At 37.0% G+C, this 15,581-nt stretch overlaps 1 protein-coding gene across 7 annotated transcripts in view; it reads right to left on the bottom strand.

The window, feature by feature from the left end:
- mast2 (microtubule associated serine/threonine kinase 2) overlaps positions 1–15,581 on the bottom strand; it is a 411,089-nt gene that overhangs the window by 273,420 nt on the left and 122,088 nt on the right. The window contains exon 1 of one of the 7 annotated variants that reach the window (XM_043699136.1): positions 10,875–11,739. The exons of 5 other annotated variants lie outside the window; for them this stretch is intronic. In XM_043699136.1, coding sequence (XP_043555071.1) covers positions 10,875–10,913 — 39 coding nt within the window. In that variant the 5' untranslated portion in view covers positions 10,914–11,739. Of the gene's footprint in view, positions 1–10,874; positions 11,740–15,581 lie in introns of those variants that run through there. One more of the 7 variants, XM_043699140.1, reaches the window with a different exon arrangement.

Raw genomic sequence — 15,581 nt, 5'->3', positions numbered from 1 at the left:
TCTCAGGGAGTCCCTCTCCCCATCTCCTCCCCCACTCACCTATTGTACTCTATGCTACTTTCTCCCCACCCCCACCCTCCTCTAGTTTATCTCTCCACGCTTCAGGCTCTCTGCCTTTATTCCTGATGAAGGGCTTTTGCCCGAAACGTCGATTTTGCTGCTCGTCGGATGCTGCCTGAATTGCTGTGCTCTTCCAGCACCACTAATCCAGAATCTGGTTTCCAGCATCTGCAGTCATTGTTTTTACCTAAATAGACAAGGTGTTCACCCTGGGTTAGGGGAGTCCAGAACTAGAGGGCAAAAGGTTTAGGGTGAGGGGGGAAAGATATAAAAGGAACTTAAGAGACAACTTTTTCACACAAAGGGAGTGCGTGTATGAAATCAGCTGCCAGAGGAAGTGGTGGAAGCTTCTATAATTACAACATTTAAAAGGCATCTGGATGGGTATATTAATAGGAAGGATTTAGAAGGATCTGGGCCAAGTGCTGGCAAATGGGACTAGATTAGTTTAGGATATTTGGTCGGCATGAATAAGTTGAACCGAAGGTTCCATGCTGTACATCTCTATGACTTTGTGGCTTGAATTCATCCATGGTAATTGCACTCCCACAGTTAAACTAAACAAACAGGATACGGGTAACATATAATCCTGGGGATTACAGGATGATCCACTACACTGAAGGCTGCAGGGATGTCTAGAAGGACAAAGAACAGTAATTTTTGAGAGTTCCATTTACAGAGGAATGCTTTCTCTAGCTTTGGTAAAGGCCATTTCAGCATTGAGAGACAAATTAAAGGAAGTCAAATATAGGGTCGCATGAAAGACTTGCTCAGGAGGCAGCATCTTTGCATGGAAGACAAAGATTGCCTATGTGGAATTAAATTGCAAGAATTGGCAGGGTGGACTTTTTTGAAGACTGACTGCCAGCAGCAGATTTGAGAGTTAGAGGACCAAGTCCCAAGAAAGAATGAGCTGATTGAGAAAATAAGTCCCGGATGATGGAATATTAAAATGGAAAATAAGGATTAATCAGATTTTTGGGGTATGACAGAAAAGTAGACAATAATGGACACAATGAGGTTGAAATTCACAGTTTCTGCCAAAGAGAACAAGATGGTAGCATGCCAAAGACTGCAGTTTCCCATCATTTTTTAGCTGATACAAATTTTAACTCAGCCTTAAAATTAGCAGCTACAAGTAATACAACACTAATTCCATTATCAGAATTGCAGTTTCTGGTCCCACATCTTGCCATTGTTAGTGATCACAGGCATGCAACTGTTTCTTTCACTTGAACACAATACCTCCGGTTCAACAAACGACCCATGTGCCATGTTTCAGTATTTGAAGCTCATTAATTCAATAGAAATGAGGCCAATCCCAAAAACAGTTCAAGCCTATCTCCAAAAAATGGGACACCCGGTTTCATCAAACCACCCATGATGTCATTACCATCCAATATTTCTAATTGTATTTATTTACCAAGAAACCTGCCAATAGGAATGGTGTAATTTACAAAGTGATATAATTGATCATAGATGTAATTGATTAGATTCGATATCCAAAAATCATCGAGGGCGCAGAACAGCCTTGCCTTTTAAATTATATATTCAGGGATGACTCTATTCCATTATATTCTTAAAACTGTTTAAGTAATATAGCCCCCATATCTGCTGTCAAACCAACTTCCCAACAGGTTGATATGACAGCAGTTTATTTCAGAGACCGTCTTCTGGGAGAATACCAAGAAATCATACATTATACCTGAACATGCAGACCTTACTGTTTTGACCAATCTAAACAAACATCAAGAAAATGAGAGCATGTAATTTGTGAGGAGAGAAACAGAAAAATAGGAAAATTGGGACACAAAACAAAACATCCTCGTATTTCAAAAGAATTCTCACATTACATAATTCAAATAGAACATCTTCTGGGACTTTCATATAAATAAAGAAATATTGTTAAAGTAATCCAAACAGCAGGCAGGCAAACTCACTAGATAATTCATACAAAATACTTAAATTCTTCTTGAATATTACATACTACGAGGTGACGATATAATTCACGCAGTTCCTGGATTATAATATTTTATTATTGTTGTATATACACAGTCACACAGTCCCTTGCAATCCACAGTAAAACAAATAGATATGTGCTAAAATGACACAGTGGCAGAGAAAAATATCTAGTCTATATCTTTCAATGCCCAGATTAGGAGCCAGACTTACTCAGAGGTGAAATAAACAAAGCACGGGCAAATGAAGCATGTTAATTAATTTCAACGGTTCACTGAAAATCATTCACTGAATCTGTTGCAAAATAATGAAACATCTCAAAATTCTTGGATGCATATTATGTACAAACAGCCACGTGACCTAATCAGTCTATGCCATCGTTCCTCCTCTAACTATCTTGCCATAACTCTATTTCCACTCCCTCGTGCATTTAATACTACCCATGCCAACTGCTGACTTCCCTGTCTTAGATTCCTACATTCTAATCAGTCTCAGAATAAAAAGGTTACTTTTTAATTCCTGATTTGCTTTCTGGGCAACTATCTCCTCAAATTGAAATCCTCGAATTTTGTTTTTTTCTCCTAAGTAGAAATATTCATACTGTCTACTCCATTAAACCCTAAACACATATAAAGACCTCAGTTCACCACAGCCTTCTCTACTTGCAAATAAAAATTGTTCACTTTTAAATAAAAACAATCCTGTGTTTATGGTTCATCTTGCATATTATCTTTGCAACCTCACTGTAATTTCTATTACTTTTTCATAACATGGCAACACATTTACACAGTACTGCAGGCATGCCCTCATCAAAGCCAAACAAGTTTAACCCAACTACTTTTCAATTCTGCCACTCTAAATATATATCTATAATCCAAAATTAAATGCCAATTGACTTGACATGCACAAGAGTGCAGTGAAAAAGAAACTGATTAATTGGTGGAGGTGCGCTGTATATACTGATCTCCAGCGACTCCTAGTTTCAGATTCAACTAACTGGACTTCAAAAAAGATCCCTGGAAGGAGCTAAGTACAAACACTTAATCCACTGTCAAGGCAACATATACTTCTGATTATCTTGAAAGTGTCTTTACAGCAAAAGACCTGTAAATTATCATACGAAATGTCCTGCACATCTGCAATTTGCATAGCCTAGTAACCTATATTAATTATTTCTAGGTACATCGCAAATGTTATTTCACATGATGTTTATTCCATTTAAACAGAGTTGAGTTATCTGCCTTGCAACGATTTGAGGATGAAGGGCCAGCTCAACAAAAGGAAGAAAGGGTTTAACTGAACAAGAACGAATCACCAATGTGGCTCTAATGTTGATACAGCAAAATCCAATAATGAAATATAATGCAAAATTAAACAAATCTCCAATACATATTTTTAAATTAGACTGAGCACAAGATCACTTGCTGGTACCATTATGCCGGATATTAATCACAGACTCTCTCAAATAGATTTGCATTGATAAATCTCTCTGGTTTACAGAATTTAAATTTCAATCTGGTTCAGCTATAAGATATAGTTACAAAAGGTAGAAAATACTGGCCTAAAGCAATTTAGTGCGTTGATTGCATCAAACTGCTCATAGAAATTGAACTTTAAAAAATAAAGCATACAATCTACAAGAAATTGTAACACCAAATTACAAGATAAAATAATTAAAATACTTGTTCACCAATTTAGAGAAATAATAAGGTAGAAGACAGAAAACAGAATACTCTAATTATTTTTTAGTTACTGATAAGTTTTCAATAGCGCAAATTATCATCAAATCTGTTAAGTGACAAATGTCCACATAAGAGTCTCAAATGCTGTTAGAAATTTATTTGTGATAATAATGTAAATATATGGCATGATTGATCATACTAAAAACTTTATGTTTGATTATTGTGGCAAAATTTCAATTAAATCTGGATGATCATTCACTGAAAAGACTTTTTCATAATCCAATAGATTGAAATTTAACCAGAAAGTACCCATATTTTCAAAAGATACATCGAATCATCCAATGTTCTTCAGTAGTATCTGGGTGATAGACTTATATGAATTTCCTTTTACAAAGTAATATAACAAAAACATAAACAATTTTTATAAAATTATATTTATTTTCTTTCCCTTTTTCCCCCTCATTCCCACTTCCCCAGGTCCAATGCTTGGTGTATGCCCTAAAGAAAGGCTGCCTAGCAAGCAGCTTTTTAAAGGTTGCTCTTGGATCACTTGCCAAGCAATACCCATGAGGGTGCATGCTGGTTTAACCTCCATCCTTCATGTGGGATGTGTTCAGTGTCTGCAGGCATAGCAGCGATGGAATCTCACTGGTGGGGGTGGACAGACGTTTCTTGTGTACGGTTCCAGGCCACAATAGCAGCTAAAAGAATTTTTGTTTGAAGAATGTACGCAAAACAGAAAGAACATTTACTTTCTTCTCACATTTATCCCACTGAGCAATCGACTTGGCAGCTGGTCGAAGGGCTTTGTTGCCCAAGTGAAAAGTAGAGGTGACTGTCAGATATGGTTCAAAATCTAATAGATACAAGAACAGCAAGAGGCCATGTAGCTTCATAAACCTTTTCCATCATGCAATGACATCACAGGTGATCTATGATTTGCCTGCATTCACCACCTTTGCCCTATATTTCTTAATATCATTAGTCAACAAAAATTTACCATTTCCAATTTTAAAATTAGCATTGACATTACATAATTTGCTGCTTTTAGAAAAGCCTTTCAAACACTATCATATGTTTTTTAGGCCAAGATGGATGACTCCACATTTATGCCCATTGAAATCCATTTTCCACAGGTTTCCATATATTGTCTAGTTTTATGTTTCAATCTACACGACTATGTCACCTAAATCTGGATTATCAGCAAATTTGAAAATGTGGCACTCTCTCCCATTATCTCAGTGATTAATAACAGGTGACACCCCAACATAGATCCCTGAAGGGCATAAGTCACCGCCTACCATTATCCCAACTCTGTCTCTTGCAATTTCCTAAGCTTCAACTCCAACTAAAGGCTCAGGCAGACTTCAATAAATACATCTGAAAGTCCCATAAAAATTATCCAAGTAAGATGTTCATTTGTCAATATGCACTTTGTATTTCTTCACCTCCCCTGTAGTTTCCTTGCATCTCAAATAACAGGCTATTCAGTAGGTGCTGAACTGTTGTTCAGATACACTCCTTACAGGCCCTCAGATATTTCTACTGGGGTCACTAATCTGTCTTTGGGATTGGAAACCTTGGAGAACTTTCCCCTTTCTATTCCACTGCTGTTGCATTCCAATTCCTGGTTCGGTGGAGTTCAACCAAAACAGCAGTTGGATGGAAAGGCAGTAGAAGTGAATAAAAGCAAAGGAATGGAGGACAGAGAATGTACCCAGTGCAGTTCGATTATTTGACAAATATAACCATTTAGTCACTCGGGGGAATCCTGTCAAATTTTCTTTGATCTTCCAAATATCTTTAACAGATATAGAGTATGGTGCAGAAACTAAGTGGGTTTGGCAGCATCAATGGATCAAGAAACTAAGTTAATGTTTCAAGTCCAACATAACTCTTCTTCAGAGTTTCTCCAGCATTCTGGGTTTGTTTCAGATTTCCAGCATCCACAGTATTTTGCTTCGAGTTAAAAAATCCTTTTCTAACATAACTGTCTCACTTAGACATGAGCAAGCAGTTGGATGAATTTAGCCACTTTTATCCAAAACAGATTTAGTGACAGATTAACAACAAACTTATGAATGCTCATTTGTAGGAGCATGATTCCAACAGGGGTGTAATTTATCAGACATATGAATGTGGCCTGTCATTCCAAACAACCATTTTATGTTGTCCAACCTATGTACAAATCCACTTGCAAACAGATTCAAGAACAGAACCCATTTACAACCCAGAGACCGCCTGTATTGAATTTGAGACAAAATGTAAGCAAAACAAAATTAATAGGTATGTTAATATTTTTCACAAAATATTCAAATCAACAGCAGACATTGATCCAAATCTTACGACATGGGGAGAGACCTTGTACTCAAACCGGTGTTGACTGATCGATGTTGGGATCTTGTGGTAGTCCTTACATAAGCACATGTATTTACTGGGTCAACGCTGCCAGGGATATCAACAGTGTCAAGGTGGTGCAAACACTAAAGACATAAGTGTTATAGCTGTAGGCACTATTTTTGAAAATATGCAATACTGTCCCCAGCTTGCAAATGGCTTCGATTCTGGAGTCCATCCACAAGTCAATTTGTACGCAGTTGGAACACAATCGAAAGTAGCTATTGATAAGTATATGGAAACGTTCGCAGGTCGGGACTTCAAAATTACAGGCTTATATTGGTGTAAGTCAGAGACTCCTAATGTGTAAAACAAAGCTGGATACAGCCTGATCCACACAAGCTTTGCTGCATTTAACCTCTGAACACAATACAGCAACTACTGCCATAAAAAGGCTGTATGTGGTTTGTCTTTCCTATTGATTTTCTTTTATGATAGAGACAATTGCTGTATTTCAGAAGGTTCCACATTTCTGAAGGGACCAGGGCTGAACATCCCAGTGAGAAAAGCAGAGCTTATTCCCAGCATTAGAAAAGTACGAGTGAATTGCCAATCTGACAGTAATTGCCACTCTTCAAAAGAATATGGGAACTCGTGTAAGCAGAGATGATGATAAATTGGAGGTCTCTCATTCAAGATGGAGAGGAGGAACATTTTTTTCTCTGGGAGAGTTGTAGCTCTGTGGAACTTTTCTCCTATCCATTAAAATGCCACAATTTTGAGATGTGTGGAGCAAGTTGGATATATTTGCTTCACCATTCAATCTAAGAATTCAACATCTCTTGCATTTGCGCAGGAACGCTTTATTACTTCAAAGTCACAAATTACACTTATTAAACAAATATTAACATCAAAACACTTCAGAAGCTATGAGAACAGATGATTAGAACCTTGCTCAAAAGTATACATTTGACATCCTTATCTCTATAACCACCTCCAACCCACAGAAGACTCTGTCAGAAGAACTCTAACCTTTTAATTCTCTCCCTTTTGTGCATCTGAATCAAATGTATACATTTTAAAGAGCATCTTAAAGGGGAAGAGAGACAGGCAGACGTAGGGAATTTGGGAGCTTAGGACAGAAACGTTGCTAGACTCCAAACATTAAGTCTGCTTTCTCTCCACGGATGCTGCCAGATCTGCCGAGTTTCCCCAACAGTTTCTGTTTTTATAGCCAAAAGTACCACCAACAGGAGAATAATTAAAATATCACATGCACAAAAGAGAGAGAATTAGAAGGTTAGAGTTCTTCTGGCAGAGTTTTCTGTGGGTTGGGGGTGTTTACAGAGATAAGGGATGACTTGATTGATTTTGACAAGGTGAATGTCAAATGGGTGTCTCCTCTTGTGGGTCAGTGTAGAACTCAGGGATTCTTAAAATTAAGTGTTGCCTTATTAAGACTGAAATGACTTTTTTCTCTCCGAGGGTTGTACAATTTTGGAACTCAGCTTCAGATGATGGTAGAAGCAACGTTATTGATTATTCCCCTGAGCCACATGGACACAGATTTTTAGGGAAGGGAATTAAATGTTATCAGGAATAGATGCGTGATTCAAACACAAACAGATCCGCCATGGTCTTCTCGGGTGGAGAAGACGCGAGGGGAGGAACGGTCTACCTTTGCTCCTATTTCCAACACATTTCCCCAAAATGTGATGGAGGCAGGGTCATTTAAGGGAAAGGTAGACTGAGTCCCTTGTTAGTCAAAAAACAAAGGCTGTTAGTACTAGGCAAAAAAGTAATGATCAGACCACCATCAAATCAGCCAGAACCCAACTGGTGATGGGGGAGGTTCGAGGGGTGGAATGTTCTACTCTTGTTACTAATTCTTAATATCCTATGATTGCAAACATCTGGCACATTGCAAAGCCATGTGCAAAGCAGAGAAAAGACCATGAATTAATCCCCACTCATGCTCAATCTGCCAATGTTTATCTACCTACCTCCCTAATCAATTTACCACAACTGCTGACCTCCATGGTTTTCCAGCTGCAATAAAATCAAGATGGACCTGCAATTATTGAAAGACTTTCATCACCTCAAGATTTCCCAAAGCACTTTCTACCTAATGAAGCCAAGACACTTGTGACCATGCAAAAAAATGTTGCAGTCCATTTACTCAGAGAAGGATCCTGTTTGCAGCAGCAATATGATGAGCATTAAATAATAACTTTTTGATGATGTTCAATAAGACCCAAGTATTAACCAGAACATCATGGTCAATTCCCCTGCTCTTCTTAAAAATATGACTATAAGATCTTTTAAAGCCTCCTGTAAGGAAAGCCAGGACACTTGATTAGCATTTCTTCTACAACTGATGGTGCACCATTCCCTTGGTAGGAGATTAATTAAATTTAAACCATATATTTCCCTTTCCACATCTGAGCTCAAGTCTATGTACCTTTGTTAATTTTGTATCGAAATCAAGGTTTAAGTTATTATACCCCTAAGAATCATGAACATTTTCAAAAAGATATCTTCTAAAAAATATACAGTTTCCATTGTGCTTCACAGCCAAAATATCTAGATTAAGGCATCAATTATTTTGCTGTAACTGCTCATGTTAAATGCTCCCACCAATATGATGTATTCGGCACTACAAACATGACTACACCAGAATGCACTCATTATCATGCTACCAATCTGCAGAAGAATACATTTTATACCACACAGCATGCTTTCCCTCATAAATTCTAAGTGAATGGTTATACTTCAGAAATGACTCAGACAGCATCTCCGGTAATCCAGCAACTTTCATCAAGGAAGATCCAAAACTTCATTCTTGGTAGTATTAAATTAGCTGTTCTCAGATAACATGGGAGTATTAAAACTACCCTCAATTGACTGAATTAGAATAAAGGGGTAAAAACAATGACTGCAGATGCTGGAAACCAGATTCTGGATCAGTGGTGCTGGAAGAGCACAGCAATTCAGGCAGCATCCGACGAGCAGCAAAATCGACGTTTCGGGCAAAAGCCCTTCATCAGGAATATTTATCTCAAGCTGGTTTGCCAGCAAACTGTTGTCTAAATAATGGGGTGCGTGCTTGTTTTTGTAGCTCTGCTGAGTTTTTGATTTGGCTGCTCTCTGGATAGCTTTGATTGTCCAGACTCTTTGAACTTAAACTCTGTCCTGATGAAATATTAGAAGGAAATTTGGGCTTAAAATAATTCACAGTTGTTTATTTGTTCTTGGCCTTTCTTTAAATTAAATTCTGTAAGAGTACCTGTGTTTGTTGCTTCAGAATTGGTGATTAACCATAGCTGATCAATAATAGATTGCCTGTTTAGGTCCCTAAACTTCTGTGGATTTGCTATTAAATACTCTCCAGTCCAGTGCCATGATTTGCCATGTTGCATTCCAGGTTTGCCAGTTAAATTTTTGCTAATTAGACACTGTAGTTATCATTGACATTTTTACACCAATCAGTTGTACATTTACATTATGGCTTCTCTTGTGAGAAATACAGTTCTAATTTCCACCGCACCTCTCCTTTCATATGCAAAACTAAGCTGTGAATGCTGACTTGCTAGTGCACTGTGGAGGCCATCACAATTAGTTTTGTCCTTGTCCTAATCTTTCATAATGGCATCACTATTAAAGAATTAAATTTAAAAGTATTTTAAGATATGTAAAAACAATTTTGCACAACTGATGGAAAGCTGAATTAAATAAAACCAACAAAAGCCAACATGATATTTGAAGTGATTAAAGAGTCTTCCATTTCTTATGATTTTTTTTTAAAATTAGCCCTTATAATTTTACTTTCTGTTAATAATGCCTTTAGAAAAGATCAGTCTGAAGTTTGAGTTGTATGATAATGTTTTCTCCCCTCACAAGCTTGAGGTTTTTTTGAAAATAGGTCACAATTGACCATTCAAGAAGTACGCTCCGTTTGTTATATAACATCAATATTACAAAAATCCGTTTCTTTCATGTTAGAATATAGCTGCAAGCAGACGAAAGCCATTGTCATGACAACATCAATTTCCTAGTCACTGGTCCCATTCATAACATCACCAAAACCACTACTATCTACCTGAATAAGTCCTTAATTATTTATCCGCTTCAGCTAATTTGCTAACACCTTCACCCACTCATTTACTGCTCATAGACTTGGTTATTTTAATGCTCTTATACCCTTTCACATTCAACCCTTTACAATACAGAGCACATCTGAAGCTCTGCCACTCAGACTCTAATTCATGCCAACTCCTGAATGCCCCTCACTCCTCTGTTTATGACTTATGTTGACTGCTATTTAAGTAACTCCTCGATTTTTAAAATTATTATCCTGGTATTCAAATCTGTGCATAGGCTTACTCATTTGTATCTCTGTAAACACCCAGTCCTACAGGAAACTCCTTCAAAAGACTTCTATGACCTTTCACTTCTGTCCATTCAGACGTCTGATATTTTATCACTCCCTTGTTAAGCGCCAACGTTTTTGCTGCCTTTGCCCTACACTCCTGGGTTCCCTGCCTCAAACCTTTCTGCATCATTTTCCTTTAAAATGCCCCTTAAAATTTACATCTTTGATCAATGTTTTGGTCATCATTTCTCAGCTCCTATGTGAAGTGATGCTAATGTTTGTTTAATGAAAATGACTTTCAACTTTTACAGTATTCAATTTGCTATATAAATGGAAATTGATGTTAAATTCCTCAGTAGAGTGATGAAGAAAACTTGTCCAACTCGTTCCATAAATTTCAACATTGTGAAATTTTAAGAGCATAATGTGGAGAAAATACTTCCTGCCACTTCTACCAATCTTACCTGTAATCCTCGACGCCTCAAAATACTTGAATCATCCATGCTGTCTGTTCAAATTTTGTTTGATTGTTCCAATTTACAGACTTGTGAGAATTACCCAAAATCTAGTTTGTTGTCTCTCACATCAATACATCATTCAGCAGGTGCACGATCGGAATTGTCATTTATCAATGCAGACGGAGTCAACGTACTTCATTTCATATTTCACAAGGACACCTTATTTTGGAGCGAGTGCAACATGAATCTTTTCATCTTTCTGCTTGAAGAGAGTCGGAGGTGGCCATACGTTGTAGTATTTCCGTCGCTCATGCACGGATTGTTTCTTTTTTGAGTAGCCAGGCACGTGTGTTCAGATGATGCAAAAATTCATTCATCTATTCACCTATTCATCACGAGTGTAGCTGCCGGAGCTATTTCAATTCTGCAGCTCCTGTGAACTGGTAGTTTTTATATGATTGCAGACTCAGCATATAGCCAACAGCTCTTCTTGTGCAAGAAGAGTTATGGCCACAATCAGAACCCACTTCAGAGTCATTTCAACATGAGGTCAAACATTTCTCCTTACATGCCAGCCTAATCTGTCTTTTGAATTGACATCTTCCATCACCTCCTTCAAAAAACACTACTCTCTTTCCACTCTCAAAGTGAAGCCATAAGGAGACTTTCCAAATGATATTATTAGAATATTTACGAGGTAATCTTATAGAAGTCCCTGGAAAGCAGAACCATGAATCATTGGAATAAAATGCTGCACAAATCCAAAGTGAACAAAGTGTTCAATTCATAAATTTTTCTCCGTTACAGCAAGCATTTGTCCGTTTGTTATGTGGCAGATCCTGAGCTCAGTAGCACTTCCTCTCCATCTGCTGTTGAAAGCAACTGAATGCAGCCAGCCAGGCAGCAACCAACCACAGACAGGGCACAGGAATATCTGCATAAATTATACAGTTAGGCATCTCACGCTGCTGAGAAAGCCTCCTTCTCTATTTGATTCCAAATCACATTCATTCCATACTTCTTTTGTCACAAGTGTAGTGTAATTTCTAGTCATTATAACATCTTGCTAAATATTAACCAGAGCTATCATTTTAGCAGATTTAAGTATGCACTATTTTGTACTGTAAATGGCATCCATAAGAAACCCTTTTGAAAGAAATGCAGTTTACTTTGCCTGATGTATAATTACTATTTCTGAAAAACATAGCAAGTACAGTCAAACCAACCCCACTAATACAACACCTTTTTTGGTCAACACAAGTTTCCACGTTTAGAGTCCAAATTGCATTATAGCCAGTAATCTTAATTCAATTATTTAAATATGTGGGAAAATCAATGTAATAACTGTTTTGTTCAAATAACCTGCCCAATTTACAAGAATAAAATAATGTATTTTGTTATTTTGGTTATCCTAAGCAGCAATGAGCAGTATAGAAACTCTGAACAGCTAGACCACCTCAAGACCCAAGGAAACCATAATACAGATTTGGCAAACTGGCAGGAATTCCAACAAGCTACCTTGGCATAAAGGTGGCATTTCCTATCAACCATCTTTTACAGAATCTGCCTACTTTTAATTGTAAATGATTCTCAATGATAAACTCAGTGATTATTTCTATTGACAGTTTCTTGGAACAGAAACTAGCAGTTATAAAGTCGGAAGTAGAAAATCTATCCCGAGAATCCAAACCTTACCAAAGTAATGTACAACCATCGGGCTTCAGAGCTGTGTGCAAGACTAGTTTTAAGTTACCTTTCTAATTTCTTTTTCCTAAGGCGTACTCCATAATGTACAGAAGCATACCTGACTGTCCGATAACTGGATTGGAAAGACCAAGCAGTAGCACAGAGGATACTGAAGGATTTATTTTCCAAGAAAACAGTATGCAGCAAACTAACAAACATCAGATAACACATTACAATTTCGTTTTTGAGAACAGAGAAATACTTTCAATAAAATGTGTTCAAATAGCTTTCCTCATTTAGCAGACTATGGATGTTTAGAAAATTCAAAATAATCAATATTAAAGCAAGTAACTTTGAAATAAATTCCTCTCAAAACTAAAGAAAAAGCACCGTTAAAAAGCATAAATTATACTTCTTTGCAAACTATTATGATAGTGTGACGTTAGAGTATTTTTTGTAACTAACAAGATAATCACTACATTTGTGCTCATTCAAAAGCCTAGTTACAGTAGGAGCAACTAAAACGAACAGACTTTGTGAGGGTTGGACAGGGAGAACGAAAGCATGCATAAATACTAGTGCCAAACAAAATGGGTTAGTGGATTATCAACATATGCTGGATGTAGAAGTTGTCTTAACTCTAGGATATCACTTGTCCAAGCATTTTATGTAATGGTTTCATTTGAACTTACCCAGCTAAACACAATGAATATCAAGACAAGAAACCAAGCTGAAAAAGGGCTCTGAAAAAACCATATCCTAGCCATAATAGGCAAGTATACATCTGACATCATTCCTTGGAGCATATCCAACATACACATCTGTTTCACCAATTCACAGTTCTATCACATGACTGTTAACCCTTCAGTAATCCCTGCCAGGAGGTTAGCCATTTCATTGACTGTGCACTTAGAGGTTGTTTTATATGCTTAGTTTTCCCTGTTCACTTCCTCAAAGTCTGATTCAACTTTGCAATTCTTTGGAGTTTGACTCAAACTGCAGGAATTAAATATTGAGGCAAATAATATTGGTGTTATTCAATTGTAATAACTTACCAACAAAGAATACAGGCTCATACTGGAAGAGAATTTGTTCAAATTGAACTTGCTAACATTACACATTCAACAGCGAAAATAGTGTTTCCCCATTTTCTACCAATGACATACTGTATTCAAACCAATGGTATTTTCAACTGAAATCTGGCATGACCTCTCTCCTTCCCATTGAAAAAATACTGAGCCTCTATTAGGTAACAATGATGTTCAGTGAAGTTAATTTCCAAACTTGCAGCTTGGTAAACAATGGTCCATCATATAATTCCATTCAGTTACAGATAATTCCATATACAGAGTACAAAAATAACAGAAATTTAACAATGTAATGATATGTTTGTTAAAAAGGCTGGTTCAGATAACACTAAGAACATTTACAATTAAATGGAAAACAGAGTGGTAGAAATCACCTTATTTTATGCTGGAACAGAGTTGGCATGGACAATTTTTCATTTGTATACTTCTGTCTGGTGCAACATTATTTACATTATACCTAATGATTTAGAACAACTTAAGTCACTTAACTATTGTCATTTACTTTTCTGAAATATTTGTCGACAAGAACAAACAGTACTTCATACAATGAAGGTCTGTTCAGTAAGAAAATATTTTTGCAAGCAACAAACTCCCAACAGGAGTAGTTCCATGATATGATCTCTCAGCTTTCTGCATTTTCAGAACTAAAATTAACACCAGACTTGCACGTACATAACAAGAGTTGCAAAGCCTTTAGTTAAAGCTGGTTCGCATGAACCAAGAAAGTAGAAATCAAAACTTCCAGCTGATCTCAGGTACATAATTTGATTTTCAGAGTTCTAAAACAAGCATTATATTCTTGAAGCTGGAGTCTTGCATGAAGTATTCTTAGTATTCTGTGCAGTGTTTTCAGCAAAAAAATGCATGTATCAAAAAGATAGTAATCTTAAATCTGAGGTAGTCTGCTGCTCCAGCATGGCTGAGAAGGCCTTCTGCCCCAAGTTTAGACTGAGCAACACATTTTGAGGGTGTGCATCTCTAATCTGACTGGATAAACTTTGAAAACAACACTGCAACAACAGTGCTGTTGGACGAAAACATAAAGCACATGGATTTTGTATCCAGACCCAATCATATGATGAAGAGCTGAGAAACCAGAACAAATTATTGGATAATAAAATTATACAAGTGACTACAAAAAACACAGATCAATGCACATATTTAAGATTCCATGGTATGCTGAATGAACCAGTCATGGTTAAGTCAACTAATGTTGAAGGGGAAGAAAATTACTGCAAAGGATTTGTTCCATAATGTAGCTTCTAAAAATTGAACAGACATTATCAAAGACAATCATAAAGATCCCTAGGTTGCAATGATAACAGCATGATGCAGTTATATGGGATGGAAGGAGGGAAAATGCAAAGAAGTTAATCAAATTACTAAAGTCCAGGAAAAATTAAATAGGGTGATTTTCTAATTATTTCCATGTGCAAGATCATCAAGGCTAGTACTTTTTATAATTTTTATTTTTGTCAATTACATGGCATGCTTTTATGTTCGAAGTACTGAGGCACTTATCCTCGAAGTGGATGTGATCCTCTCCTTAATAGTGAAATACTGATGTAATTTTAATATAAACAGTAGCATGTATACAGCAAAGGTATGGCACAGTGAAAAAGACTGTCAAATGTGCATATTATAAATTAAAACAAGAGTATTTGTATCAATGTTTTCACCTCATTTCCCTCTCCCCCCCATTTTCTCCATTTGCTCATCACTCTCTAAAAGTTACCCTCTGGGTACCATGATGAGATATGGATGTACAATCAGTAAGGGCTCTCCAGTACTTTCGCCAAATGATCACGACTTGAATTTTAGTTTGCAGAACAGCAGTAGTGCCGTCACCCTGAAATTTATCCACACCTCATAGCTACACATACAGTTTTGACAGTGTGGCAGCCATCACAGGAGAAACTAGACAGTTGTTGCCTTTAAA

The sequence above is a fragment of the Chiloscyllium plagiosum genome, chromosome 11 (assembly GCF_004010195.1).
Source record: "Chiloscyllium plagiosum isolate BGI_BamShark_2017 chromosome 11, ASM401019v2, whole genome shotgun sequence".
NCBI classification, from domain to species: Eukaryota; Metazoa; Chordata; class Chondrichthyes; order Orectolobiformes; family Hemiscylliidae; genus Chiloscyllium; species Chiloscyllium plagiosum.
The sequence above is the reverse complement of the archived record's forward strand: the minus strand, read 5'-3'. Positions and strand labels throughout refer to the sequence as shown.